The 27408-nt window shown below is 36.3% G+C and overlaps 1 protein-coding gene across 2 annotated transcripts in view; it reads right to left on the bottom strand.

Moving 5' to 3' along the window:
• BRAF (B-Raf proto-oncogene, serine/threonine kinase) overlaps positions 1-27408 on the bottom strand; it is a 179541-nt gene that overhangs the window by 69975 nt on the left and 82158 nt on the right. For both annotated transcript variants that reach the window (XM_044246722.1, XM_044246723.1), the window contains exon 3: positions 15439-15702. In XM_044246722.1, coding sequence (XP_044102657.1) covers positions 15439-15702 — 264 coding nt within the window. The remainder of the gene's footprint in view (positions 1-15438; positions 15703-27408) is intronic.

Consider the following 27408-nt stretch of genomic DNA (forward strand, 5'->3'; position numbering starts at 1 on the left):
AGTAATCTCTACACCCAACACTCAAAATGATAACCCCAAGATCAAGAGTTGCATATTCTACTGACTGAGCCAGGTAGGCATTCCCCTCATTGTGGTTTTGATTTGCATTTCTCTGATGATTAGGAATGGTGAGCATCTTTTCCTGTGTCTGTTGGCCATCTGTAGGTCTTCCTTGGAAAAACATCTATTCAGGTCCTCGCTTATTTTTTAATCAGGTTATTTGGAATTTTTGGTGTTGAGTTGTATGTTCTTTACATATTTTGAATATTAACCCCTTATCAGATGTATCATTTGCAAATATCTTCTCTCATTCAGTAGGTCACCTTGTTCTTTTGTTGGTGGTTTCCTTCGCTAGGCAAAAGATTTTTATTTTGGTGTAGTCTCAATAATTTATTTTTGCTTTTATTTCCCTTGCTTAAGGAGACATACCTAGAAAAATGTTGCTAAGGCTGATATCAAAGAGATTACTGCCTATGTTTTTTCTGGGAGTTTTATGGTTTCAGGTCTTACATTTAGGTCTCTAATCCACTTTGAGTTTATTTTTATATATGGTATAAATAGTCCAGTTTTTCCAACACTATTTATTAAAGAGATTGTCTTTTCCCCATTGTTTACTCTTGCATTCTTTGTCATAGGTTAATCGACCATACAGTCGTGGGTTTATTTCTGGGCCCTCTATTCTGCTCCATTGATCTATATGTCTATTTTTGTGCCAGTACCACATACTTGGTATGATTACTACAGCTTTGTAGTATATCTTGAACTCTAGAATTGTGATATTTCCAGCTTTGCTGTTTTCTCAAGATTCCTTTAGTTATTTGGGATCTTCTGTGGTTCCATACAAATTTTAGGATTATTTGTTCTAGTTCTGTGAAAAATGTTTGTGTTTTGATAAGGATTACATTCAATCTATAGATTGGTTTGGGTGGTATGAACATCTTAACAAAATTAATCTTTCCAATCTATAAGCATGGAATATCTTTCCATGTCACCTCTAATTTCTTTCATTAATATTTATAGTTTTCAAAGTATGGGTCTTTTACCTCTTTGGTTAAGTTTATTCCTAGGTATTTTATTCTTTTTGGTCTAACTATAAATGGAACTGTTTTCTTAATTTCCCTTTCTGTCCCTTCATTACCAGCACATGGAAATGCTACTGACTTCTGGGTATTAATTTTGTATCCTGCAACTTTACTGAATTTACTTATTACCTCTGGTAGCTTTTTTTGGTTTTGTTTTTTGGTGGGTCTTTACGGTTTTCTATGTACAGTATCATGTCATCTGCAAATAGACAGGTGAACTTCTTCCTTACCAATATGGATGCCCCATTTCTTTTTCTGGTCTGACTGCTGTGGATAGGATAGGACTTCCAGTACTATGTTGAATAAAAGTGGTGAGAATGGACATCATTGATTTGTTCTTGATCTTAGGGTGAAAGCTCTCTTTTTCACCATTGACAATGATGTTAGCTCTGAGTTTTTCAGTATCTTTCCTCAAACCAACTTTTTTGAGTTTTTATCCCAAACAAATGTCGAATTTTGTCAAATGCTTTTTCTCCATTTATTCAGATAATCATATGATTTTTATCCTTCATTTTGTTGATGTAGTATATCATGTTGATTGTGAATAATGAGGTACCCTTGCATCCCTGGAATAAATCCCACTTAATCATGGTGACTGATCCTTCTAATGTATTGTTTAATATGTTTTGCTCATATATTGTTGAGGATTTAAAGCAAAATCAATGTAATCCTTCAATCACACGAACAGTCCTTAAAAGATGTCTTGCTATTTATTCCTAAACATGGTGGGAATAAAATACTTACCTTAGTATGTATAATTGGTATTTGTTGTTTACTTGCCTAACATCCCTGTGCTTTCTGGGAGCCTGCCCTTCACTAAAAATCCACATGACACCAGTAAGCATATTAATCAAGGGTCACTGCTTTTCTGGCTACACGAGACACAAGCTGGTAAATCAGTTTCCCATATCCTTGGCAAAAGCAACTGATCCAGGCCTAGATATATGGCCCAAACAGAGTTGGTCCCTAAACTGATTAATGCATACTGCCTGAGAAAGTCTCTGTTTTGACTATGGTTACACTGTGCCAACAGGATAGAAACCTGGAGCTGTCCGTGGCCATTCTCCCTACTACACTGAGAAAATCTAGTTACAGAATGAAGCTAACCAAGGGGGAAGCAGAAGTAACGTCAGGAGTGTGAAGTGAAAAGGCACTGGAAAGAGATAAAAATTATTTTTCTGTATATTTGAAATTCCTCTAACCTGGTCTTTTCCACACATGCCCCATCCTTCTAGATGAATTTGAATAATTTACAACTGAAAAAGACTGACAAATACAGTATGCACTCAAGTGAGGCAGTGGGAATTCAGGTTGGTCAGTTTTTAAGGGGGAAGGGGAGTGGAGAGAGAGGTGATGTGTTAGTTACTAACAAGAAAATTCAAGGTTCCACTCTTAAATCACTGAAGTACTTAGAGAACCAGAAGTTGCCAAAGAAATTGAAAATCTTTGGGCTACAGGGGAAAAAACAGTGTAAAGGTAAATATAAGATGACCTAAACAGTACATTGAAGAAGGAACAATTCAGAAATCCACATTAGGACCTACGATTAGAAAAAAGAGGAGACAGATTTTAGCTTAATATAACAACCATTTAAACTATCCAGCAAGAGAAATATTAGAGAAGACATGAGGGAACAGTCTCATCACTGGAAGTCTCATCACTCAAGAGCCTGGACTGATACAGTTGATTCTCTTTATTTGTGGATTCCATATATGCAAATTTGTCTCCCTTTTTTGTATTCCCAAAATCAATATGTGTGGTGCTTATATAGACACACACAGAGCAGTGAAAAATCTAAGTTGCCCAATGCACACCTTCCCATCTGAGGATGAACAGGTGATACCCTGCCTGCCTGTTCTCACTGTCAGACTGTAAACAAGTGCCCTATGCCAGAAGGCTTTTAAGCTAATGGACTCTTGCCAGCTGTGAAGAAATAAATAACCTAGGGGCCAATACACAAAGGCCATTTTGGCTCATTTATATAGTAGTTACCCTTCATTTCCCTTAGAAGCAACGGTCTAATATTCTTTAATTCAGTGTTTCTGGCGAATTTATAGACCATAACTACTACAAATATTAAAAACTGGCTGTACTTTCCAGAAATAATGAACAGACAGAAAGTTCACTTTTACCCTCTGCTACTCATATTCTGTATACTTGATGCAAAAACTTGTTTATTAGCATCCTATCTCTAGTTTTAAGCCCTATCCCATGTCACCAGAGGACTCTTTCTAAAGAAGGTATTCTTAACTTGTGTGTGTGTCAAAGACTTCTGAGAATTTGGAGCACCTGGGTGGCTCAGTCAGTTAAGCTTCTGAGTCTTGACTTTGGCTCAGGTCATGATCTCAGGGTCATGAGAATGAGCTCCAAACATCAGGTTCTGTGCTGGGCACAGAGCCTGCTTCAAATTCTCTCTCTCCCTCTGCCCCTCCCTTGCCTCTTTAAAAAAAAAAAAAAAAAAAAAAAAAGACTTCTGAGAATCTGAAGAAAGTCTTAGATGCTCTCTCTGAAACATAGAATTTCAGGAGATTCACCGAACCTGAAGCTCATGTAACAACTGTTGATAGGCTCAATGAACTGAGATTTAGAACTCCATTCTAAAATATAATTTTATTTTTCAGTAGTCTGCTCAAATTTTTCATTATTTATAGGGCAAAATTCAAATACTCCTCAAAAATTTCCAGTTCCTTATAGGGAAAATTTAAAATTCTTTAACATGGCATATAAGGTCATGAGTGAACCGTGGCTATTTACTACACCTCTCAGTTCCCTTGGTAATTTCCCTCATGCACTCCTGTCACGTATCTTCTAATATAGGTATGCTTAATTCCAAAGTGTATGTATATTTCATCAGCAGACAAAAATACCTTCTACTCTCATTAATAAGGGAAAGTCATCAGTCAGTCCTTCATTCCACTACTGGAGGCTGGTTTTTTAAAACTCTTTGCTCCTTCATTGATAGTGCCAGTTCAACAGACTGACAGACCAATATAAACTCTAATATATAAAGGAAATTATATATATTATATACCCCTGAAAAAGGGTAAAAATGTCCATGTTGCGACAGTTGAACTAGTTTAGGAAAAAGGTTCATCTGTACTTCTGTATATACCATCCATAGTATACTGTATACTAGGGTAAACTAAATGAATCAGACTTAAATGTTGAAAAAAGGAAGGAAGGAACAAACCATAAAGTACTGGAAGAAAACATGGCAAAATCCTTTATAACCTCAAGTTAAGAAGGACTTTATAATTATGATGCAAAATCTGCCATAAAAGAAAAAATGTTAGGGTCAACCACATAAAACTAAGAGCTTTTTATAAGGCAAAACAAACTATAAGCAGTCTAAAGACAAATATAAACCATGAAGAAATAGATTTGTGACCTAAAAGCCAAAGTCATAAGGCAAAAGCAAACTGGTAAAAACTACCTGCACTCACTCAGCATTAATGTAATCCTCCTAATATGCAAAGAGCTGAAAATGTGAGATTCAGACTAACAACCAATTAAAAAAATGGGCAAAGTATATGAAATACAGTTCACACAAACAGAAGCAGAAATGGCGTTCAAACATGAAAGGATGGTCAACCTCATGAGGAGCAAAGCAAACTCAAACTTGTCAAAATATTTTTCACTTATCAGAGTGGTAAAAGTCCAAAAGCTTGAACATGTTCTGTCGATTAGGCTATGGTAAATATGCATCTCACACACTGTCAGTGGCAGCGCAAAATTAAGCAAGACCTACAAAGCGAAATTTCAAAGTATCTATCAGAAATACACACATAAATTTCCTTTTGATCCACGCAAGCATACTTTTGATATAACTACAGTATTCTGGGAAACTAGAGTATATCTATACATTGAAATCTATAGCTATAAAAAGAGTATTTAGAAGTTCTCTATATATGGAAATGGAACATTTCCAGGGTGGTCTACATAAACATTAAGATACAGAATGATATATATGGTATGATGGCTTGTATACGCAAAGAGAAGTAGGGAAATGAGAAAAAAAAATATTTTTGTATTTGCCTGTAACTACATTTAAAAAAAAAAAAAAAACCCAGAAAATATACATACACACCCCAAAGAAAAATAGTGACCTAAAAAGTTCACGGGAACCTAGATGTATAGAATATAGAAACAGAGTTGAAACAAAATTTCTTTATTTAAATACCACATGAAAGAATTACCTGATTGAAAAAGAAAAAGGGGAGGTCTCATATTTAAAGGCTGAAAAGATACTTTCAAAAGAACCAGGTTTATGTACCTTCTCCAGATTCTAAAATTAAATGTCCTTGATTAGGCTATCAAAGCAGGAACAATTTTTCTCTATCGACTTTTTAAAAATAAGCACCCTATCTTAATAAAAAGCTAGAATCAATGAAATTGCCTAAGTATTTTTGCAAAGAATAATTTAGACCAAAACAAAATACATTAGTCTAAACTTTCACATTAGTTTTTTTAAAGTGAATATAAACTATCTTTTATCAATGGGTTCATGGGACTCACTACACTACTCTACTTTGTATATGCTTAAAATTTTCCATAATAAAAGGTTTTCTTGGGGCACCTGGGTGGCTCAGTGGGTTAAGGCCTCTGCCTTCAGCTCAGCTCATGATCCCAGGGTCATGGCTTCGAGCTCCGCATCAGGCTCCCTGCTCAGGCGGGGAGCCTGCTTTCCCCTCTCTCTCTGCCTGCCTCTCTGCCTACTTGTGATCTCTGTCGGTCAAATAGATAAATAAAAAAGATCTTAAAAAAAAAAAAGATTTCTGTAAAGTTTAAAAAAAATAAAAGGTTGTCTTAAAACTTAAAGACCTTCTTAAAGGAGTGGCCATCAAAATTCAGGAGGCCACCAATATTATTACATATTATTTCAGCTAGTATATTAATTTGTTAGTTTAAATTCTTTGTAATGCAGACTTTACTATATTCTTTAAGTAAACTTCATGATACCTTGAGATCTCCTTGTATAAACTGGCACACATTTGTGTGTGTGTAGTGTAATGTATAACAAACACTCCTACTTGTTTATTGGAGGTGACTAAACACAGACTTTAATATACTGTCCTTTATACTTTTCCATATAAATATATTTTCTAAATACAAAATTTTTAAAAACCTTATGAACATTCTTTTCTAAATGCTAAATTGGTGACATGGTCACCAAATTTTAATCATGGTTTTTTGTTTAGTACTGGTTTACAGCCATAAAAGAAAACTTCTAGTAGCTAGCTACTATCACATTCCTAGTATTATAATCCTTTCATTTAGTCTACCTTACTTTTACTTCCCAATCTCAGACTTACTTGCCTTCTATAGTTCTCTTTTCAGACCCAAACTGCATTCCATTTTATTCCTATAATCTCTACTTTTCTTTCTCCTTCTAATAAATATCTAATCTTAGAACAAGCACCTTTTGCTATCTCTAGAAGAAATAATCCTGGCTATTCTTTCTTTTTTATCTAATTTCTATTATTAGAACATTGCTCATCAACTCTGATAATTATTCTTATCTCAAATCTATGGTATTTTATTTGGTCTCTGCATGCCATGTACAACTATTTATAAAAAGAAATTCTTTCTCCAAAAAAGATATATGAAAGCCAATAAGTACATGAAAAGATGCTTGATATCATTAGCCATCAGAGAAATGCAAATCAAAACCACAATGAGACACCACTTCACACACACTAGAACAACTATAATCAGAAAGACAGTAAATGTGCTGGTGAGGAGATGGGAGAAACCAAAAATCTCATTTAGTAATGGTGAGAAAGTAAAATGCTACAGCTGTTTTGGAATATATTCTGGCTGTTCCCCAAAAGATTATTATACCCAACAAAAACGAAACACATACCCAACAAAATGAAAACATATGTTCACACAAAAACTTGTACATGCATGTTCACAGCAGCATTATTCACAATAGCCAAAAAGTGGAAACAACACTCAGAATGGGTAAATAAGATGGGGTACATTCAAACAATAGGTTATCATTCAGCCACAAAAGGGCACGAAGGACTGAATCATACTACAACATGGATGAACACTGGGAACATGCTAAGTAAAAGAAGCCAGTCACAAAAGAGCACACATTCCATGATTCCATTTACATGGAATGTCCAGAATAGAAAAATCTATAGAGATAAAAGGAAGTAAGTTGTTGCCTAGGCCTGGGAAGACCGGGGAGAAATGGTAAGTGACTACTAACACATATAGGGTTTCTGTTTTGGAGTCCTGAAAAAGCTCTTCAATTGACTGTGGTGATAACTGTGTGACTCTGTGAATAGACTAAAAATCACTGGATTGCACCCTTTGAATAAGTGAATTGTATAATATGTGACTGAAGTCTTAATCTATAAAAAAATTCTTTAAAGTTGTAAATTCTAAAAGGCATGCTTAGGACAAACCGTGTTTCAGGGTAATTGGGTGAGTCTAATACTTTGTTAACCTTTTGTTGTTGTATGATTTATGTATTGAAAAGTTTATATTGGGGTGCCTGGGTGGCTCAGTCATTGGGTGTCTGCTTTCGGCTCAGGTCATGATCCCAGGGTCCTGTGGTCAAGCCCTACATCGGGCTCCCTACTCAGCGGGAAGCCTGCTTCTCCCTCTCTCCCTCCCCCTGCTTATGTTCCCTCTCTTGCTGTGTCTCTCTCTGCCAAATAAATAAATAAAATCTTTAAAAAAGAAAAGTTTATATGAATGAGGGTATCCCAGGCTTAAAATACTTTAAATTTTATTAGATCAATAATAGTATCTTCTAAATTTTAACATTCAGTGTTGGCCAGAGTCTCATGGTAAAAGTAAGTCTCATATATTATTAAGAATGGGGGCGCCTGGGTGGCTCAGTGGGTTAAAGCCTCTGCCTTCGGCTCAGGTCAGGATCTCAGGGTCCTGGGATCCAGCCCCGCATCGGGCTCTCTGCTCAGCGGGGAGCCTGCTTCCTCCTCTCTCTCTGCCTGCCTCTCTGCCTACTTGTGATCTCTGTCTGTCAAATAAATTAATAAAATCTTAAAAAAAAAAGAATGTATGCTAGTGCATACATTATTCAATAATTATTTCTAGGTATCTAACATAAAATATTCCAACAGTGTTTAAGGACACAGGTATTTAAATGTGTATTACAGTATTACTTAACTATCCATCATGAAAAATGGCTAAGTAAGTTATATATAATCACTCTAAACAATAATTTTAAACATAAGAAAGAAACAGCTCTGCATGAAACAGCTCTGTGAAAAAAAAATATTTAAGTATAAGGTAAAAAGGTCAGTCTTTTTCTCCTGCCAGACCATGACCCTCCTCATCCTTAACACTTTTTTCTCTCTTTGAAGTCTATTTCATATAATACTTAGATAGCACTACCAATTTTCTTTTGGTTACTAACAGCTCTTCATTTTTTTTTTTAAGTTTTATTTATTTAAGTAATCTCTACATCCAACGTGGGGCTTGAACTCATGACCCTGACAGCAAGAATCACATGTTCTTCCAACTAGGCCAGTTAGGTGTCCCGCTTCATTTTTTTTTTTTACAAAACAGATCTGAGGTTTAACTGACCTACAATCAACTACTTTAAGTATATTGTTTGATACATTCTGACATCATGAATATACCCACATAATCATCACCACATTCAAGATAATGTACCCCAATACACCTTCTCAACGTTTTCTTGCACTCCTATGTAATTCCTCCCTCTTGCCCCAGGCCCAGGTCCAGACAAATACTGATCTAACACTGTCACTATAGAACAGTTTGCATTTTCTAGAATTTTATGTAAGTATAAAATGCATATTCATTTTTGTCTGGCTACTTTTACTTAGCATGGTTATTGTTAGATTTATCTATGTTGTTGTGTCTATCAGCTGTGTATTCCTGTGTACCAAATGGTACTCCGTTTTATGGATATACCACAACTTGCTTAACCATCTGTTGATGAATATTTGGAGCTAAGAACAACTCTGCACAAATATTTGTATGGACATATGCTTTATTTTCTCTTGGGTAAATACCTAGAAGTAGAATGGCTGGATCATATACTAGGTGTATGCTTAACTTTTTACAAAATTGCCAAACTCATTTTTTTTAATTGTGCTGAAATACATGTAACATAAAATTTAACACCTTAACTATTTTTTAAGTATACAGTTAGTTATGGTAAGCACTTTTGCACTGTTGTGTAACAAAAGCCATGACTCATTTCATTTTGAAAAATTCCAACTCTATAACCATGAAAGAACAACTCCCCACCACTCCTCCACTCCCCCCTTGCAACCACAATCCTATTTTCTCTTTCTATGAATTTGGCTACAAATTTGACTATGAATTTGACTAGGTAACTCAAATAAGTGCAATACTACAGTATTTGTCTTTTTGTGACTGACTCATGATTCATCAATGCTATACAATTTGCCAGAATTTCCTTCTTTTTAGGGTTCAATAATATTCCATTGTATGCATATATCATATTTTGTTTACTCATGCATCTTTTGATTGACACTTGGGTTGATTACACATTTTTGGTTATTATGAATAATGTTGCTATAAATATGGGTGTATAAATAATCTCTTTAAAACCCTTCCAACTGGGTGCCAGGGTGGCTCAGTGGGTTAAGCCCCTGCCTTAGGCTCAGGTCATGATCTCATGGTCCTGGGATGGAGTCCCACACGGGGCTCTCTGCTCAGCAAGGAGCCTGCTACGCTCGAGCGTGCATGCACCTTCTCTCTCTCTCTGCCTGCCTCTCTGCCTACTTATGATCTCTGTCAAATAAATAAAATCTTAAAAAAAGAAAACAAACCCTTTCAACTCCTTTGGGTATATATTCAGAAGCAGAACTGCAGGATAATACGGTAATTCTATTCTTAGTTTTTCTGAGGAACCATCACACTTTTCCATAGTGGTCAAACCACTTTACATTCCCACTAGCAATGCACAAGGGTTCCAATTTCTCTACATTCTTGCCAATGTGCTATTCACTCTTTCCTCTTTCCTTCTTTTTCTTTTTCTTTTCTTTCCTCCCTCCTTCCTTCCTTCCTTGATAGTAGCTATTCTAATGGGTGTGAGGTGGCAGCTCATGTGGCTTTGATTTGCATATTTCTAATGACTACTGTTAAGCATCTTTTCATGTGTTTGTTAGACATTTGTAGATTGTCTTTGGAGAAATGTCTATTCAAGTCCTCTCTCTTTTTCTTAATTGAGTTGTTTAGGTGTGTGTGTGTGTGTGTGTGTGTGTGTGTGTTTGAGTTGTATGAGTTTTTAAAAATACGTTCTGAATATTAACCCTTCATCATAGATACGATTCGCACATATTTCCTCCCTTCTATAAGCTGTCTTTTCACTCAGATGCTTGTGTTCTTTTTCTTTTCTTTTTAAAATTTATGTCAGAGAGAAAGAGACAACAACCAGGGGGAGCGACAGAGCCGGCAGAGGGAGAAGCAGGCTCCCCACTGAGCAAGGAGCCCAATGTAGGACTTGATCCCAGGACCCTGAGATCATGACCTGAGCTTAAGGCAGATGCTTAACCAACTGAGCCACCCAGGAGTCCTAATTATGTTTTTGCTGCACATAGTTTCTAATTATGAAATGGTCCTATTTCTCTATGTTTATGTATGTTGCCTGTGCCTTTGGTATCATATCTAAGAAACTACTGCCAAATCCAGCATTGTGAGGCTTTTCCTCTCTTTCATTCTAAGACTTTTGTAGTTTCAGCTCTTACATTTATATCTTTGACCCATTTTGAGAGAACTTTGCATGTAATGTAAGGTAAGGGTTCAACTTCATTGTTCTGCATATGCACTATCCAGTTTTCCCAGTGTCATTTGCTGAAGAGACTGTCCTTTCCCCCAATGAGGGGTTGTGGTATCTGTTGAAGATCCTTAGACCATATACATAAGAATTTATTTCTAGGGGCGCCTGGCTGGCTCAGTGGGTTAAAGCCTCTGCCTTCAGCTCAGGTCATGATCGCAGGGTCCTGGAATCAAGTCCCACTTCAGGCTCTCTGCTCAGCGGGGAGCCTGCTTCTCCCCACCGCCTCCCCCATCTGCCTCTGCCTACTTGTGATCTCTGTCAAATAAATTTAAAAAAAAAATTTACTTCTAGACTCATTATTTCACTGATCTACATGCCTCTATGTCTATTCTGTTGGTTTGTACTAAGTTTTGAGATCAGGAAGTGTGTGACCTCCAAATTTGCTCTTTTCCAAGACTGCTGGCCTTTCAGAATTCCTTAAGCCTCCACATTAAGTTCAGGAGGGATGTTTCTATTTCCGCAAAAAAAAGTTGTTAGGATTTTAAAAGGAACTGTATTAAGTAACAGGAAAATATTAAGTAAAAATTAAGTAAAACTCTATCAAATAAAATTGACATGTTTTACAAAGTGACTGTACCATTATATATTCCCACCAGCAGTGAAAGAACATTCCAGTTATGCCACATTCTTGCCAATAAGTTGTTATGTCTACTCTTCCATTGTAGCCATTCTAGTAGGTATATGATATTATCTTGTGCCTTTAATTTGTATTTCTCCAGTGACTAATGATGCTGAGCATCTTCTCATGTATTTACCTACTATCTACATATCTTCTTTGGTGAAGCATCTGTTCAAATCTTTTGCCTGTTTTCTGAGTTATTTGCTTTCTTATTAAGTTCTAAGAGCTCTTTGTATACTCTGGATACACGTCCTTAATCAAGCCTGTTTTCTGCAAAAGACTAGTCTGTGGTTTGTCTTTTTATTCTCTTAACACTGTCTTCTAAAGAGCCTAAGTTTTTAGCTTCAATTAAGTCCAATTTATGAACACGTTACTTTTCATTCCTTCGTTTTCAACTTTCTTTCTAAATTAATTTTTGGGTAGTTCTTTCCAGCAAAGCCTGGGAAAGGTAAATTCACATCTAGAAAGGCCTTTTTTGTGCTTTCAACTCATACTTCAGCTAAGCAACTTACAGCATTCTAAATATACTAGTCTATTGTCTTCTGGCTTCCATAGCTGCTATAATGAAAACTTTTTGATAATCTGAGATTTTTTTAAAGATATATTTTTTCCTGAATGGTTTTAAAATACTATCCTTTCATTTTATTGTATCTAGGGCCTTTGTTTACTGAATCTTTAGATTTTCTTTTTTTTTTTTTTTTTAAGATTTTATTTATTTATTTGAGAGAGAGATAGTGAGAGAGAACATGAGGGAGGAGAAGGTCAGAGAGAGAAGCAGACTCCCCGTGGAGCTGGGAGCCCGATGCGGGACTCGATCCCGGGACTCCGGGATCATGACCCGAACCGAAGGCAGTCGTCCAACCAACTGAGCCACCCAGGTGTCCCTGAATCTTTAGATTTTCATCTTTCACAAATGATAGCCATCATTTCTTTGAATTTTGCTCTACTCCTTTCTTAAAAAATTTTTTTCTTTTAAGATTTTATTTATTTACTTGACAGACAGAGATCACAAGTAGGCAGAGAGGCAGGCAGAGAGACGGGGGGAAGCAGACTCTTCACTGAGCAGGGAGCCCGATGCGGGGCTTGATCCCAGGACCCCCGGATCATGACCCGAGCCAAAGGCAGAGGCCTAACCCACTGAGCCATCCAGGGGCCACCCTTTTTTTTCTTTTAAAGAATCTTCTTTATTTATTTGACAGAGAGAGAGAGAGAGAGAAAGAGAGAGAGAGAGAGCATAAGCAGGCAGAGTGACAGGCAGAAGAAGAGTGAGAAGCAGGCTCCCTGCTGAGCAAGGAGCCCGATGTGGGACTCGATCCCAGGACCCTGGGATCCTGACCTGAGCCAAAAGCAGCTGTTTAACCAATTGAGCCACCCAGGCATCCCATGTTTCTATTCTCACTTTCTGGAACTCCACTGAGGCATATAATGAAACTGTTCACTCCATCTTTCATATCTCTTATCCTCTCTGGTATAGTTTTTTTTTTTTTTTACTCTCTTTCCTTGCTTTTTAGAGCTTACTAATTTTCCTTTTAATCTACTTTTACCTCATGTACTTAGTTTTTAAAAATATTTTGATTTTTTGTGCTCGCTTCGGCAGCACATATACTAAAATATTGTTTTTTAGTATATTTAGATTTTTACTTAGCATTTCGATACTTCTTCTGTAATATGCTGTAATTACTTGACATACTGAGATTTTATTTAAAGTTACCTTGCTACTTCCTCAAATCAGTATCAATTTATATTCATTAGTTTTTCCCCCTAGTGACAACTGTTTCTTTTGAACTTTGTTTTTCCTTTGGTCTAAGTTGTTTGAATTTTCCTAATTCAACTACGAAAAATTTCTCTCACAGAAAATTAGAAGGAATGATAAAAATTGACATCCAAATTCTACTTAGATTCTAAATTTTTTTCTTATTTATTTTCTCTAACACTTTGCTTTCCATCTTACCATTTGAAATAGAGTTCCAAATTGATTGAGATAGGAGTAAGAATAGTGATGACTCCTGAAGGTGATTACTGAATTGGCGGGAACATGGGAGAACCCTTCTCAAGCACTAGAAATGTTCACTATCTTGATCTCTGCAGCAGTTAAATATGTAGAAGGTAACTCAACTGTACACTTGACATTTGTATACTTTACTGTGTGTAAGCTGTATTTCAAAAAAGGTGGAGAAAGTAGTAGGTGTCATGACAATTTAGCCCTAAATACTGAAAAATGTATTTCCTAAGAATAAAGACATTTCCCTACATAATCACATATCTGTTATCACACTCAAGAAAATTAATAATTTCATAATAATGTATTTAATCAATGTTCACCATTTCCCAACACAAAATGCCTTTTAGAGTAGCTCTTTCCCATCCTAGCTGAAGCTAGAATCACACACTGCATTTGCTTACAACTCTTCAGTCTTGTTTAGTGTAGAATAATCTCCAATCTTTTCTGTCCTCTGTGACATTGAGTCCAGGCCATCTGTCTTATAGAATGTCCAAATACTGAACCTATCTGTTTTCTTTACGGCACTTAACTTTTTCCTTTATCCCCTGTATTTCTTGTAAAATGGAAGGTTTAGAAGCTTAACAACACAGTCCTCTTTAGCTGGAATACTTCACAGATGATAACAGTCATTCACTGAGTTTAAAAATTTAGGACCACCTTGAAGTTCTATTTGGTTCTTTCTTTAGAGCACTGTTGTTCTTGAGTCTTCTAATGCACTGATAAACTCTTTCCCTGTGTATCTTATAACATGGAATTTTGGGCATTATCTGTGTGGATTCCACGAGCCCCAGACAGGCCAAAGAGATTTTGCATTTACTTCTGTCTAGTGCCTGACTGCTATTACTTCTCCAGGACCAGTTGTTGGGTTGAAAGTTCCTGAATAACACCCATAAGTATAAATATGAACCCCACACCATGATGAGGATAGGCCTATAATTAAGAATTAAAGGGAAACTTTAACCTTTATTTGGACTGTTGGTGAAGACAGACAAATTTCATTGTTATTAATGTACACTGAGTAAATAGATTTTCTTCTAGTTCACCCTTCTGCTGAAGGTAAAGCTCTTCAAAGGCTCAGCTTTTTATGTGAGGATCTGCATTCCAACTACCCTTTGTGACACTGGTTGAAGGCCTAGTCTTACATCCCCACACACCGACACGCGCATCCCTTTGTTGCACAAGGTGACAAACTGACCTCACAGGAGGCCACTGTAGCATTTTTTCCATGAAAATCAAGCATTACTACTAAAGGGGAAAAATTAAAACTACTTTGATTTCACTTGTATTTGGAAATGAAAAGGTTTTTTATTAGTTTCTAAAATAATCACATACATTTTTAAAAAGTAGTGATGTATACAGGTGCATTATTATTAAATCCAATGACAGTACTTGTTGCACTCAAGGATTATAGACCACCCATAAAATTGTGAAGATTTCCCTGCTTTAAATGTTACTTAGAGTACTCTGTTCCAATGGTAATAATTATCATCAACAGAAGTTATGTAAACAAACAAACAAACAAAAAAATCAAGCACACTAAATATCCAACATTTGATAATAAGTCCAAATAGGGATTTTTCAAGGGCAAAGAACAAAGCTTACCTGACATATGTTAGACAAAAAACAAGATCAAGTGTTGAAATTCTTTTTGATTCTAAACTCATACTTAGACTTGAGTGTGGTTCAAGTTTGGTAGACAGGTTAAAATGTTAAATCAGACACTAAACACAATACTATTTGTTCCAGTTAAGAAACACAGACAGTGGCACCAAATAATTATGTCTCTTTAACTCCTGTTTGAAATGGATGCTTCCATTTGCATGACCACGGAGTATGGTGTGGTAACGTATTTCAGTTTCAACAACTACTCTTTCTGAAAAACATAAAGAAAAAGCAATGATGATATTAAAAGTTGACTCACCACTGTCCTCTGTTTATTGGGCAGGAAGACTCTAACAATAGGTTTTTGTGGTGACTTTGGATTGCTCCGTGATACATCTGTGGGATTTTGAAAAACTGAAAGAGATGAAGGTAGCACTGAAAGGCTAGAGGAGGAAGAAGATGTAACGGTGTCTGTTGATGCAGAGCTAGAAACAGAAAAATCAGTTCCATTCCCCAGGGATTCCAATAACTGTTGTTCTCGCTGTTGGAGGGCATCTAGCTTGCTGGTGTATTCTTCATAGGCCTATAAAATAAAGCAGATTTACGTTGAATCTGGACTTTCTCCTGACAATAACAAAAGGAAGTAAGAAATTTAAGCCTGATTTATAATCTCTTTATAATCTAGCTAACAAGGTTTTAAGTTAGAAGTTACAAAATAAATGCTAAAAGTACTATAAATTAATACTTCCACTTTTAATATTTATAAATCTTTTGTGATATTACATTGCATTGAGAAACTGAAAAAAAAATGTCTAGCATAGCCATAAATATTAATTTAAAAAACGCAGTCTTTACAATTTCTGGTCATACTGCAACTTACCTTCCACACCATGTATCTAACATAAGATAAAATACTATATACTACATCAAGAGTTAAGTATAATCTCTTTTAAAAGTTTATTTTTTTCCAGAAAAGTTGTAGGCATATAGTTTCATACCTTTCTCCCTTTCAAAGAACAGAAACAGAGGTTGAAAAGGAGATGAGGTCTTAGAAGAGATTTATCAAAAAGTAAGACTCTGACAGGTATAGTGTCAGATCTCCCCATGACCACCAAAAACTCAATAGGACTTCAAAGATGTATAACTGCCACCTTCTTTCTGAAAGAGCTGTTAGTTAAAATACTTTATTCTCTTCACTATGGATCTCTGATGATCCCATCAAATACTGCTTAGAGAATAAAATTTTATCTAAAAAGATGGTTTACACCCTGCAGTTGAGAAATTCTGGGGCCATTATCCATCAGGGTTTCTTTCTACAAGTTTCATCTGACTAAAGCTATAAAGTCAAATGACCACACAAGATATCATATTCTACAAGTAACAAGAATTTTGAAAACAGTAATATTGAAAGTAAAGAGATGGAATGAATTGGAATATATATATCTATGGTTCATAGTTCTTTAAGGCAGTGGTAATCACTCTCCCCCATACCACAGTCCACCATTTCTGTCTACCACCATACAGAGATGCGGTAACTACAAACATTTATAAAAGGCTACAAAGGAGAATCAGAGATTTTAAAACGGCATTTCCTATCCCTCAAAGAGTTTATTTTTGGGCTGCACAGAAGCAGGTGGATGTATTTTTATTTAAGTGCTGTACATGAGAAATAACTTTAAAAAAAAAAAAAGATTTTATTTATTTATTTTACAGACAGATCACAAGTAGGCAGAGAGGCAGGCAGAGAGAGAGAGAGAGAGAGAGAGAGAGGAGGAAGCAGGCTCCCTGCTGAGCAGAGAGCCCAACACAGGGCTCGATCCCAGGATCCTGAGATCATGACCCGAGCTGAAGGCAGAGGCTTTAACCCACTGAGCCACCCAGGTGCCCCAATAAAGAACATTTTTGATACAAGGTGAGAATGAGGAAGGAAAGGGCCTCAAAATGTTAGCAATTAGGTAGATGGAGTTAAGTGGGGAGAAGAGAGTACCGTGTACAGGAGAAATTCTGCCATAAATGAAACAGGTAGGAAATTCTGTGGCGGCTGCATGGCTCAGTCGGTTAAGTTACTGACTCTTGATTTTGGCTTAGGTCATGACCTCAGGATCCTGGGAAGAAGTCGTCTGTCTGGCTCCACAGTTACTGCACAGTCTGTCCCTCTCCCTCTGCTCCTCTCCCCCCACCTCCTGCTCTCAAACAAGCAAAATCTTAAAACAAAGAGGTGGGACATTTGAAGGCATAGAGAGAAAAGTACAGACTAGTACTTTTAATATCTGGGAAATAGCAACAGATCAATATATGCTTGTGGTATTTAAATGAAAAACAGCAATAGAGGGAAGCAAATAGTTAAGACTGGGAAAACGGGTAAAGGACTAGCTTGTAGAGAGTGTAGATACCATGCTATGAAGCCTGAACGTCACTCCACAAGCAAGGGAGAATTATCAAAGGATAGAAGGGAATGAAGGAGAATTTTTGTTTCAATAAAGACCACTGCACTTACTATGCTAGCTCTTAAAATATAATTTTCAAGAAAAAAAGAGGAAAAATACTAAATTGAGCCACTGAGATAAAGGGCCTAAAGTACATCAAAATGCCCTCTTTTTTACCCTACTGGATGCCCTATCCTGATTCCGCACATGTTTCATAGCATTTCAGGACATTATAAGCAAATAAATTCAAAATTTTCTAAGCTATATTTTTATTTAGCTTTCAGTTGCAAGATCTAATTACTTAAGGGCATCTCTTTCAATATAATCCACTTTTTGAGCCTTTAAAATCAGTCAATTAAGGGCCTCCTGGGTGGCTCAGTCAGTTAAGTGTCCTCTCTCTCTCTTTTTTAAGATTTTATTTATTTATTTGACAAAGAGACAGACACTGAAACAGGGAATATAAGCAGGCGGAATGGGAGAGGGAGAACCAGGCTTCCCACTGAGCAGGGAGCCAGATGCAGGGCTCGATGCCAGGACTCTGGGATCATGACCTGAGCTGAAGGCAGACGCTTAACAACTGAGCCACCCAGGTACCCCCCAAGCAACCACTCCTGATCTATGTTCAGGTCAAGGATTTCTACTCAGGATTCTCTCTCCCTCTCCCTCTGGCCCCTCTCCCCCCTCCCCTGACACTCATTCTCTCTTCCCCATACCCCCCTCTCTAAAAAAAAAAAAAAAAAAAAAAAAAAAGGCACCAAAAAGCAAAAACAAAACAAAACAAAAAATACCAGTCAATTAAGAATAGTGAACATACATGTGCCTGGCACTGTTTGTGGCTCAAACTACAAAAATAAAGACTGACAGAATTCCTACCCTTGGAAGAATATACACAAGTATACACAAGTAGTCTATGAGATAAAATTACCTCCTGTAAAAATCAAATCTTATTTACTATTATCTGGACAAGTACATTTACTACACAAAGTTAGCCTTAAAAAAAGTAATAAATGTAAACAATAAATTCTCAGGATGTTACTTATCAAAATGTTAGTCTTAATTTTTGAAAAATATACTGTTGCCTCTATTATGGATTACAAACTATTTCATTGCATTTACCAACAGCTCTTCCTCTTCTCAAGTATAAGGCATTTACTTATTCCACCTACCTCATTCTCACAACCAAAATCTATCAAGGCACTTGTACCTGGCTTGGCTCATTTCTTCCCATTATTCCTGCTGCATTCAGCGTGGATTACTCTTTCAACGCTCCTGCCTTGAAGTTCTCTAAAGGTATTTATTTTCACTCTGCCTTCCAGATCCAAACAATGACAAGATCTCAATTTGTAACTTACCTTGTCTCTGAGCACACCTTCTTACATTTCCATCTCACGACATTAATCTGTTCATGCGCAACATTAATCTCTTAGTTTCTTAAAGGGGGGCCTTCAGTGTCTTAATTCCCTTTCTTTGTGGCTCACCATTTCAATAATGCCACCAGTAATATCTCTGATTCTCTGGCTATTTCTTATTCTTTAACCAACTTTTTTTCTTTTTTTAACAAGATTTTATTTATTTATTTGACAGAAATCACAAGTAGGCAGAGAGGCAGGCGGAGACGGGGCGGGGGTGGTGGGAGCAGACTCCCCACTGAGCAGAGAGCCAGATGTGGGGCTTGATCCCAGGACCCTGGGATTATGACCTGAGCCAAAGGTAGAGGCTTTAACCTGCTGAGGCACCTAGGCACCTCTCTTTTACCAACTTGCTTGTCAAATAAAAATACTAAGTAAATCCTACTTAAATTCTTATTCTTTTACCAACCTGCTTGTCAAATACAAATATTAAGTAAATCCTACTTAAATTCAATTATTCCATTCTTTCTCTCCGGTTACTACCTACTGCTAAAAAAGACATTAATAAGACAAAGCCAATTACTTCCATAATCAATTCATGGAATTAGTCCTTCACACGACTATCTGAAAAATTTCACTTATTTTTAGTATCATCACATTATGTTTTTCACAATACTTACTCCAACCTTTTCTAGGCTTCCTTGTTTCCTTACCTTCATCCCTCAATCTTTAATTCACTCAGAAAAAAAGCATTAACTTCAAATTTACTCTAAAGATCAAAGCCATCAAATAAAAGCTTCCTCTTCTGTCTCTGTCTAAGCAATTCCCCACATCTTTCCCAATCCCTCTTCTGTTCTTAATTTAGTGCTGGCACTGAGTATTTAGAGCCTCAGGCCCTGGTACACTGTAATTCCTATTCTCTCTTACATCTTCCAACCTTTTCCTGTTTCCTTACCCAGCAAATGTGAACACATGCTCCCACATATATGCACACCTCAGCCACCAACACTGCCATCAACAAAATTCTTGTGGTTCTTCGAGATGCTGCAGATCTACATACTTTTCCAGAATGCAGCTTGCCCCAAACCCTGTATTTTCTCATCAAAATCCTTATTTTTCAAGGCACCTGGGTGGCTCAGTCAATTAAGCGTCAAGACTCCTGGTTTCAGCTGAAATCATGATATCATAGCTCCTGGGATTGAGCCCCTTGTCAGGCTACATGCTCAGCAGGGAGTCTGCCTGAAGATTCTCTCTCTCTCTGCCCGTCCCCCCATGCACATTCTCTTGCGAGCTCTCTCTCAAAGAAATAAATAAATCTAAAAAAAAATAAAAATAAATAAAAAATCTAAAAAAAAAAAAAAAATCCTACTGATTTTTCAAAGTCCAATTCAAAGCTCTGCTTGATAAAACCCAAGAGTTAGGGGCACCTGGGTGGCTCAGTGGGTTGAAGCCTCTGCCTTTGGCTCAGGTCATGATCTCTGCTCAGCAGGGAGCCTGCCTCCTCCTCTCTCTCTGCCTGCCTCTCTGCCTACTTGTGATCTCTGTCTGTCAAATAAATAAATAAAATCTTAAAAAAAAAAAAAACCCAAGAGTTACTGTCTTTACCTCCTTTAGAGTATCACCACGTTCTTCTATATATGATTATTTCTTTCTCATGTATGAAAAAATTTTGGGAGGATTAAATGAGATAGTATGAGTAAAAGAAGACTATTACAGAGACTACCATATAGCAAAAACCCAATAAATATTCTTATTAGTAATAATAAGTAGTACTGGTAATTCCTGTTATGTTTATTATTGTTATCACTATATTACTTAACTCTGTTAACATGATTCTACTAAATTATAAGCTAGTTGAAGGCACAGATCATGTCAGATGTTTTTGAATTAAATAAAAGGGTACAGGGGTGCCTGAGTGGCCCAAGTGGTTTAAGAGCTGGCCTCTTGATTTCAGTGCAGGTCATGATCTCAGGGTTGTGAAACTGAGCCCTGTGTCCAGCTGCATGCTCAATGTGGAGACTACTTAAGATCCTCTCCCCCACTCTCTCTCTCCTTCATGCCCAACCCTGCTCATGCTCTTTTTCTCTCTCAAATAAGTAAGTTAAATAACTAATTAAATTATAAACAAATACAAGAACAATTAATATCATTAAGGTAACAATATTCCCCTCAACTGATTTACAGATTCACTGCCATCCTTAACAAAATCCCAGTGGTTTTTCTGCAGAAATGGACAAGCTGATCTTAAAATTCTTATGTAGGTGCAAGGTACTCAGAATACCCAAAATAATTTTGAAAAAGAACAAAACTGGAGGATTCACATTTCTTCATTTCAAAAGTTACAATAAAGCTACAGTAATCAAGACATGTATATTGGAATAAGGATACACATATAGAACAACACAATAGAAATGAGAGTCTACAAGCAAAGCCTTACATTTATGGGTAACTGATTTTCAACAATGGTGCTGGTACCACTGAATATCTACATGCCCAAGAATGAAGCTGGACTACTACCTAACATTATATTCAAAAATTAACTCAAAAAAAAAATTAACTCAAAATGGATTAATCATATGCATAAAATTTACAGCTAAAACTACAAAGCTCTTAGAAGAAAACATAGGAGTAAACCATCATGATGCCAGATTAGGCAATCATTTCTTAGATATGATACACTAAAAGCATAGCAACCAAAGAAAAAATAGACAAACTACACTTCTCAAAATTAAAATTTCTGTACTTCAAAAGACACTATCAAAAGAATGAAAAATATATCCCACAGAATAAAAGAAAATATTTACAAATCATATCTGATAAAGATCTATTATCCAGAATATACAAAGAACTCCCACAACTCAACAATAGCCCAGTTTAAAAAATAGGCCAAAAAAAAAAAAAAAGAATTCAGATTTTTCCCAAGAAGATATAGAAATAGCTAACAAGCACGGGAAAAAGCTGCTTAAAGGGATCTCAGGGTTGTGAGATGGAGCCCCACATGGAGCTCTGTGCTGGGCGTGGAGCCTGCTTAAGATTTTCTCTCTCCAGGACGCCTGGGTGGCTCATTCTTTTAAGCCTCTGCCTTTTTGGGTCAGGTCATGATCCCAGGGTCCTGGGGTCAAGTCCCATATCAGGTTCCCTGCTCAGCAGGAAGTATGCTTCTCCCTCTGCCTGCTGCTCCCCCTGCTTGTGCTCTTACTCTCTCATACTATCTGGCAAAAAAGAAAGAAAATCTTAAAAAAAAAAATAAGACGCATAACATCTTTAGTCCTCGGGGAACTGCAAACCAAAACCACAATGAGACACCAATTCACAACTACCAGCATGACTATTAAAAAAACAAACAAATAAAAAAATGAAGCAGAAAATAAGAGTTGGTACTGATGTGGAGAAAGTGAAACCCTCATGCACTGCTGATGGGAATGTAAAATGAAGCAGCCACTTTGGAATACAAGTCTGGCAGTTCCTCAAAAAGTTAAAAACATCAAGTTAGAGCACAGGACACAGCAATTCAATCTTTAGGCATATAACCAAGACAACTGAATACATATGTTAACACAAAAACTTATATATGAATGTTCATAATAGCTTTATTCATGACAGCTAAAAAGAAGAAACCCAAATGTCCAACAACTGATAAATGGATAAACAAAATGTGTATATCCATATGATGGAATAAAAAGGAATGAATGCTACACTGAATGCTACATGCTACGACGGATGAATTTTGAAAATATTACACTAAATGAAAGCAGCCTGTCACAAAATGCCACGTCACATATGATCCCATTACATAAAGTATCCAAAAAGGCAAATCTATAGAAATACAAAGCAGATTAGTTGTTGCTGGGGGGCTGAAGGAAATGATTGCTAATGGGTAAAAGGTTTCCTTTTCAGGTGATGAAAATATTCTGGAATTAGTGATGGAATTGATGATAATTGCACAACTTTGTGCATATACTAAAAAAAACACTGAGTGGTACACTTTAAAATAAAAAAGCAAATCTTATAGTATGCAATTAAAAATTAAAAATGGGAGGAAAACTATCTATGCATTTACTTTAGACAAACAGGAAAAGCAGTAAAATAAAATTTTTATTTTAAAGATTTTATTTGAGAGAGAGAGAGATCACAAGCAGGGGGAATGGGCAGAGGGAGAAACAGACTCCCTGCTGAGGAGCGTGCTAGACCTGGGACTCAATCCCAGGGTCCTGGGATCATGACCCAAGCCGAAGGTAGACACTTAACCAACTGAGCCACCTAGGCACCCTGAATTTTTTTGTCATTAGTTCATTAAATTTATTCTTACTAAACTTCATTTTAAAAGATACAATGAAATCTTGAAGACCATTAAATTCCAGGTGGTCTTTAATGAGCCATTCTTGTATTCCACAGGCAGCACCTTGCTTCCAGTATTTTCAATTATTTTAATAAAATTTCTCTGCATTATCCTGGATTCTACTAAAAAGATATAGACTAAAGTTCAAAAAGGCCGTCAGCATAATTATAATGGCAGAGCAGTTAAGAGCAGAATCTGAATTCAGAATGTCTAGATTCAAAGTTTGGCTATACCATTTACTAACTGTGTAGCCTTAACCATGTTATTAAACTTCTCTGTGCTTGAGTTTCTTCATTTTTTTTTTTTTTTAGTTTCTTCATCTTTATAAAATGAAAATGAGAACAGGAAGTATAACTCATAGGGTAGATTGAGGAGTAAATATTCTACTATATGCAATGAACAGTGCCTGGTACACAGCAAGTACTCAATGAATGCTAGGAGCTATTACTGTTATCATCTCTCTGTCTGCAGGGAACCCTAGCATATACGTAAATTCTGTGGTAGCTAGGACTTAGTTTGTAACTCTAGGTAAGTAAGGTGATTCCGGAAACACCATTCCTTCACTCTGGAATCCAATATATATCAGGTCCAAAAAGAAGAATCTACTACTGGAAGAGCATCTAGCATTATATCTTATACACAGAAGGCATTCAAATAATTTGGTGAGTAAGTGGAGAGAGAAAAACTGGGAGAAAAAGAAAAAATTCTGGGAAATGACTTATCTTTTCTTCCTCTGGACGATGACTTAAAAAGGGAACCAAAGATTAAAAAGACAAATTTAAAACTCTTGAGAGTACTAAAGCTCATTTCACTATAGTTATCATCAAAGGAACCAACAGAATTTCAATTATTCACACCAGTAAGAGAAAATCTAGAACTTAAAAGCTTAAATTAACACCTTAAAAGTTTTAAAATAAATTACTACAAGAAAAAAGATAAGAGGATTTCTGATGATAATATAACTGAATTCACTCTGTTCTGCTATAAGAAGAAACACGGGGATAGCTAAAGATGTTTCCTATGGAAACATCAAACACAGGAAACATTATTTCCTACGTTGAAATGGTATGGATTGACATAACTAGCGTAACTTCTACTCGCCAGTCTCAAACTAATCTAAAGCCAATTGTGAAAAGGGGAAAAATTGACTTTTTAGCCTCTTATTTGAAGAAATGTAAACACAGTCCTGGTGTAGGGATATATGTGACCCCATTCCACTCGATGAGATGTAAAGGAAAAGACTTGTAGGGGATTTGGAGGGAAAATTTTCTTCCTTGAAAGAACTCAGTACACAAGAGAGCCTCTGTGATCCCAGCTTCCTCTTTGAGGTGTCCTATGAGAACACAACAATTGCTGCAGTCACCACCAAAAAGCCAAAGACTGCAGAGATCCACCCCAGCATCTGACACCTTTAAACCAATGTTAAAATAGTTTACTTCCATGCTTCTTGTTATTGGACGGGAAAATAAAACTCCTATTTGTTTGTGAAACTTGGGACTAAGTGGTTTTTTGTATTTCTATAGCTAAAAGCATTTGTAATTTTTACAGATCTCCTACTAGAGTTATTCTCTAATTTTTCTCATCTTTCCTTTAATTATCTTCCATCTTTGTTTTATTCTGCTTTCTAGAGATTTCCTTAACTTTATCTTACAACATTTATTTATATGCCCAGAGACATGCAAACACACATATATTTACATTTTCTGCTATTATACTATTTTAATTATTTTAATAGCAAGAGTTCTTTCTTGTGCTCCATTAAGACTTGCTTTAGAACAGCCATGAAACAAGAATGGACTGTCTTCTCTAACCTCTGATGTTAATTATAGTTATTTTCAGGTTTTCATCTGTTCTCTGCACTGTTTCTGAGTTCCTTTTGGCCATTTTTGATATTAGCTTTCCTGTTAAAAGTCTTCTTCCAATATCTGATTATTCTTAGCTATCCATTTATATTTAAGACTTAAGGGCTCTTAAGATGCCAATACTACCCAAAGCAATCTCTGAACTCAATGCAATCCCTATCAAAATCCCAATGTGTTTCAGAAAGAGAAAAATCTACCCTGAAGTTCATATGAATCTCAAAAAATACTGAATAGCCAAAACAACCCTGAAAAGGAAAACAAAGCTGGAGGTCTCACACTTCCTGATTTCAAAACTTATTATAAAGCTATAGCAATAAAATCAGTATAGTATAAACTGGCATAAAGTTGGACATAACTTTTCCAGTGGAAAAGAAAAGAGAGCCCAGAAATTAATTCTTATATACATGGTCAAATGATTTTTGACAAGGGCATATGTCAAGCCTATACAATGAGAAAAGACAGCCTTCTCAACAAATGGGGCTGGGAAAACTGAATATACACATGCAAAAGACCGAAGCTGAACTCTTACCTTATACCATACAGAAAAATCAACTCAAAATGGATCAAAGGCTAAACATAAGGGCTAAAGCTGTAACTATGTATCTTAGAAGACAGCTGAATAAAAGCTTTATAACACTGGATCTGGTAATGATTTCTTGGATGTAACACCGAAGGCACAGGCAATAAGAAGAAAAATAGGTAAGTTAGATGTCATCAAAATAAAAAAATCTTATGCACAAAGGACATAATCGAAAGAGTGAAAAGGGAACCCGTGGATTAGAAGAAAATATCCACAAATCATGTGTCCAATTAGAACTGATACTCAGAATATATAAAGAATTCCTACAACTCAACAACAAAGTAAATAACTCCATTAAAAAATGGATGAAAAGACTTAGACATTTCTCCACAGAAGAAATATGAATGGCCAATAAGCACATGAAAAGATGCTCAACATCATTAGTCATCAGGGAAATGTAAATCAAAACCATGAGATATCACTTCATACTCATTAGGGTGACCATTATACACATACATAAACACACACACACATACAGAAAGTAAGTGTTGGCAAGAATGTGGCATAATGGGAGCTCTTGTATGTATTGCTAATAGGAATGAAAAAGGCAGCTGCTATGGAAAACAATATAGCAATTCTTTAAAAAATTAAATACAGAATTGCCACATGATTCAGTAACTCCTCTTCTGGGTATATAGTCAAAAGGAGTAAAATCAACATTACTTATGACAACAAAAAGTTATAAATGACCAACCACTGATGGTATCCATTGATAGATGAATGGACAGAAAAAAGTGCAATATTATTTAGCCTTAATTAGAAAAGAAATTTCAACTCATGCTACAACACAGATGGACCTTGAAGACATTATGCTAAATGAAACAAGCTAGTCACAAAAAGACAAATACTGTATAATTCTATTTATCTGAGTAGTCAAATTCATAAAGAAACCAGAATAGTGGGTCTCAGTGGATAACTAGGAGACTTGGTTTTTCACTGAAGGGCCTTCACATATCAGTACCCAGAGACCTTTCCCCTGGGCCTTGTCAACTTTCCTCAGGGAAAAATACTGTCATCTCCAGGCAGGCTCCTCTTCATAGTATATCAAGTAGTCTAAGTTCCATGTTATTGTTTGTAATCCCATCCCCTGAGAAAAATAAAAGCTGCATGAAGACAAATATTTTTTTTTCTATATCGCCAGAGCCTAGAAAAGCATAAAAATAAACAGGCACCCAGTACATACCTGCTGAATGAATGAATCAAAAATTTATGGAGCACTCCATATGTATCAAGAATGATGCTATTTTGTAATTATAAACTTAATGAAACCATCAATTACCCCATGTGTGATAGTACACCCATTTTACCAATGGGGTAAGGTATAGGAAGGTTGGGTAACCTAATTGCAGAAACTAAGACACAGCTAAGTTTCAACCAAAGGGCCTGTGTGACTCCAAGGTTTATCTTAACCACTACATTACAGTGCTTTCTACAGAGAAATTGTGTAGTGTTTGTCCCTGTAAATAAGGATCTACATGCTAATGATATAATCTATGAGATATGGTCTGCTGTGTATTATCCTAGTTAGATGTAATTTGAACAGTAAAAAGCCTGAAGAGTGTGAGTGTGGAGGAGGCAGTGAACCCTCGCTATACTCAAACACGGTTATTGATATAAATGTATTACAACTAGGCAAAGTCTCCCAAGACACTAAGTGGCTGGCAGAAAACCTGCTGATTAAGTTGTCTAGTTCAAATTAACAAGAATTACTTTTTTCACCAGATCTGTGTCCT

The sequence above is a fragment of the Neovison vison genome, chromosome 4, assembly GCF_020171115.1.
Source record: "Neovison vison isolate M4711 chromosome 4, ASM_NN_V1, whole genome shotgun sequence".
NCBI classification, from domain to species: domain Eukaryota; kingdom Metazoa; phylum Chordata; class Mammalia; order Carnivora; family Mustelidae; genus Neogale; species Neogale vison.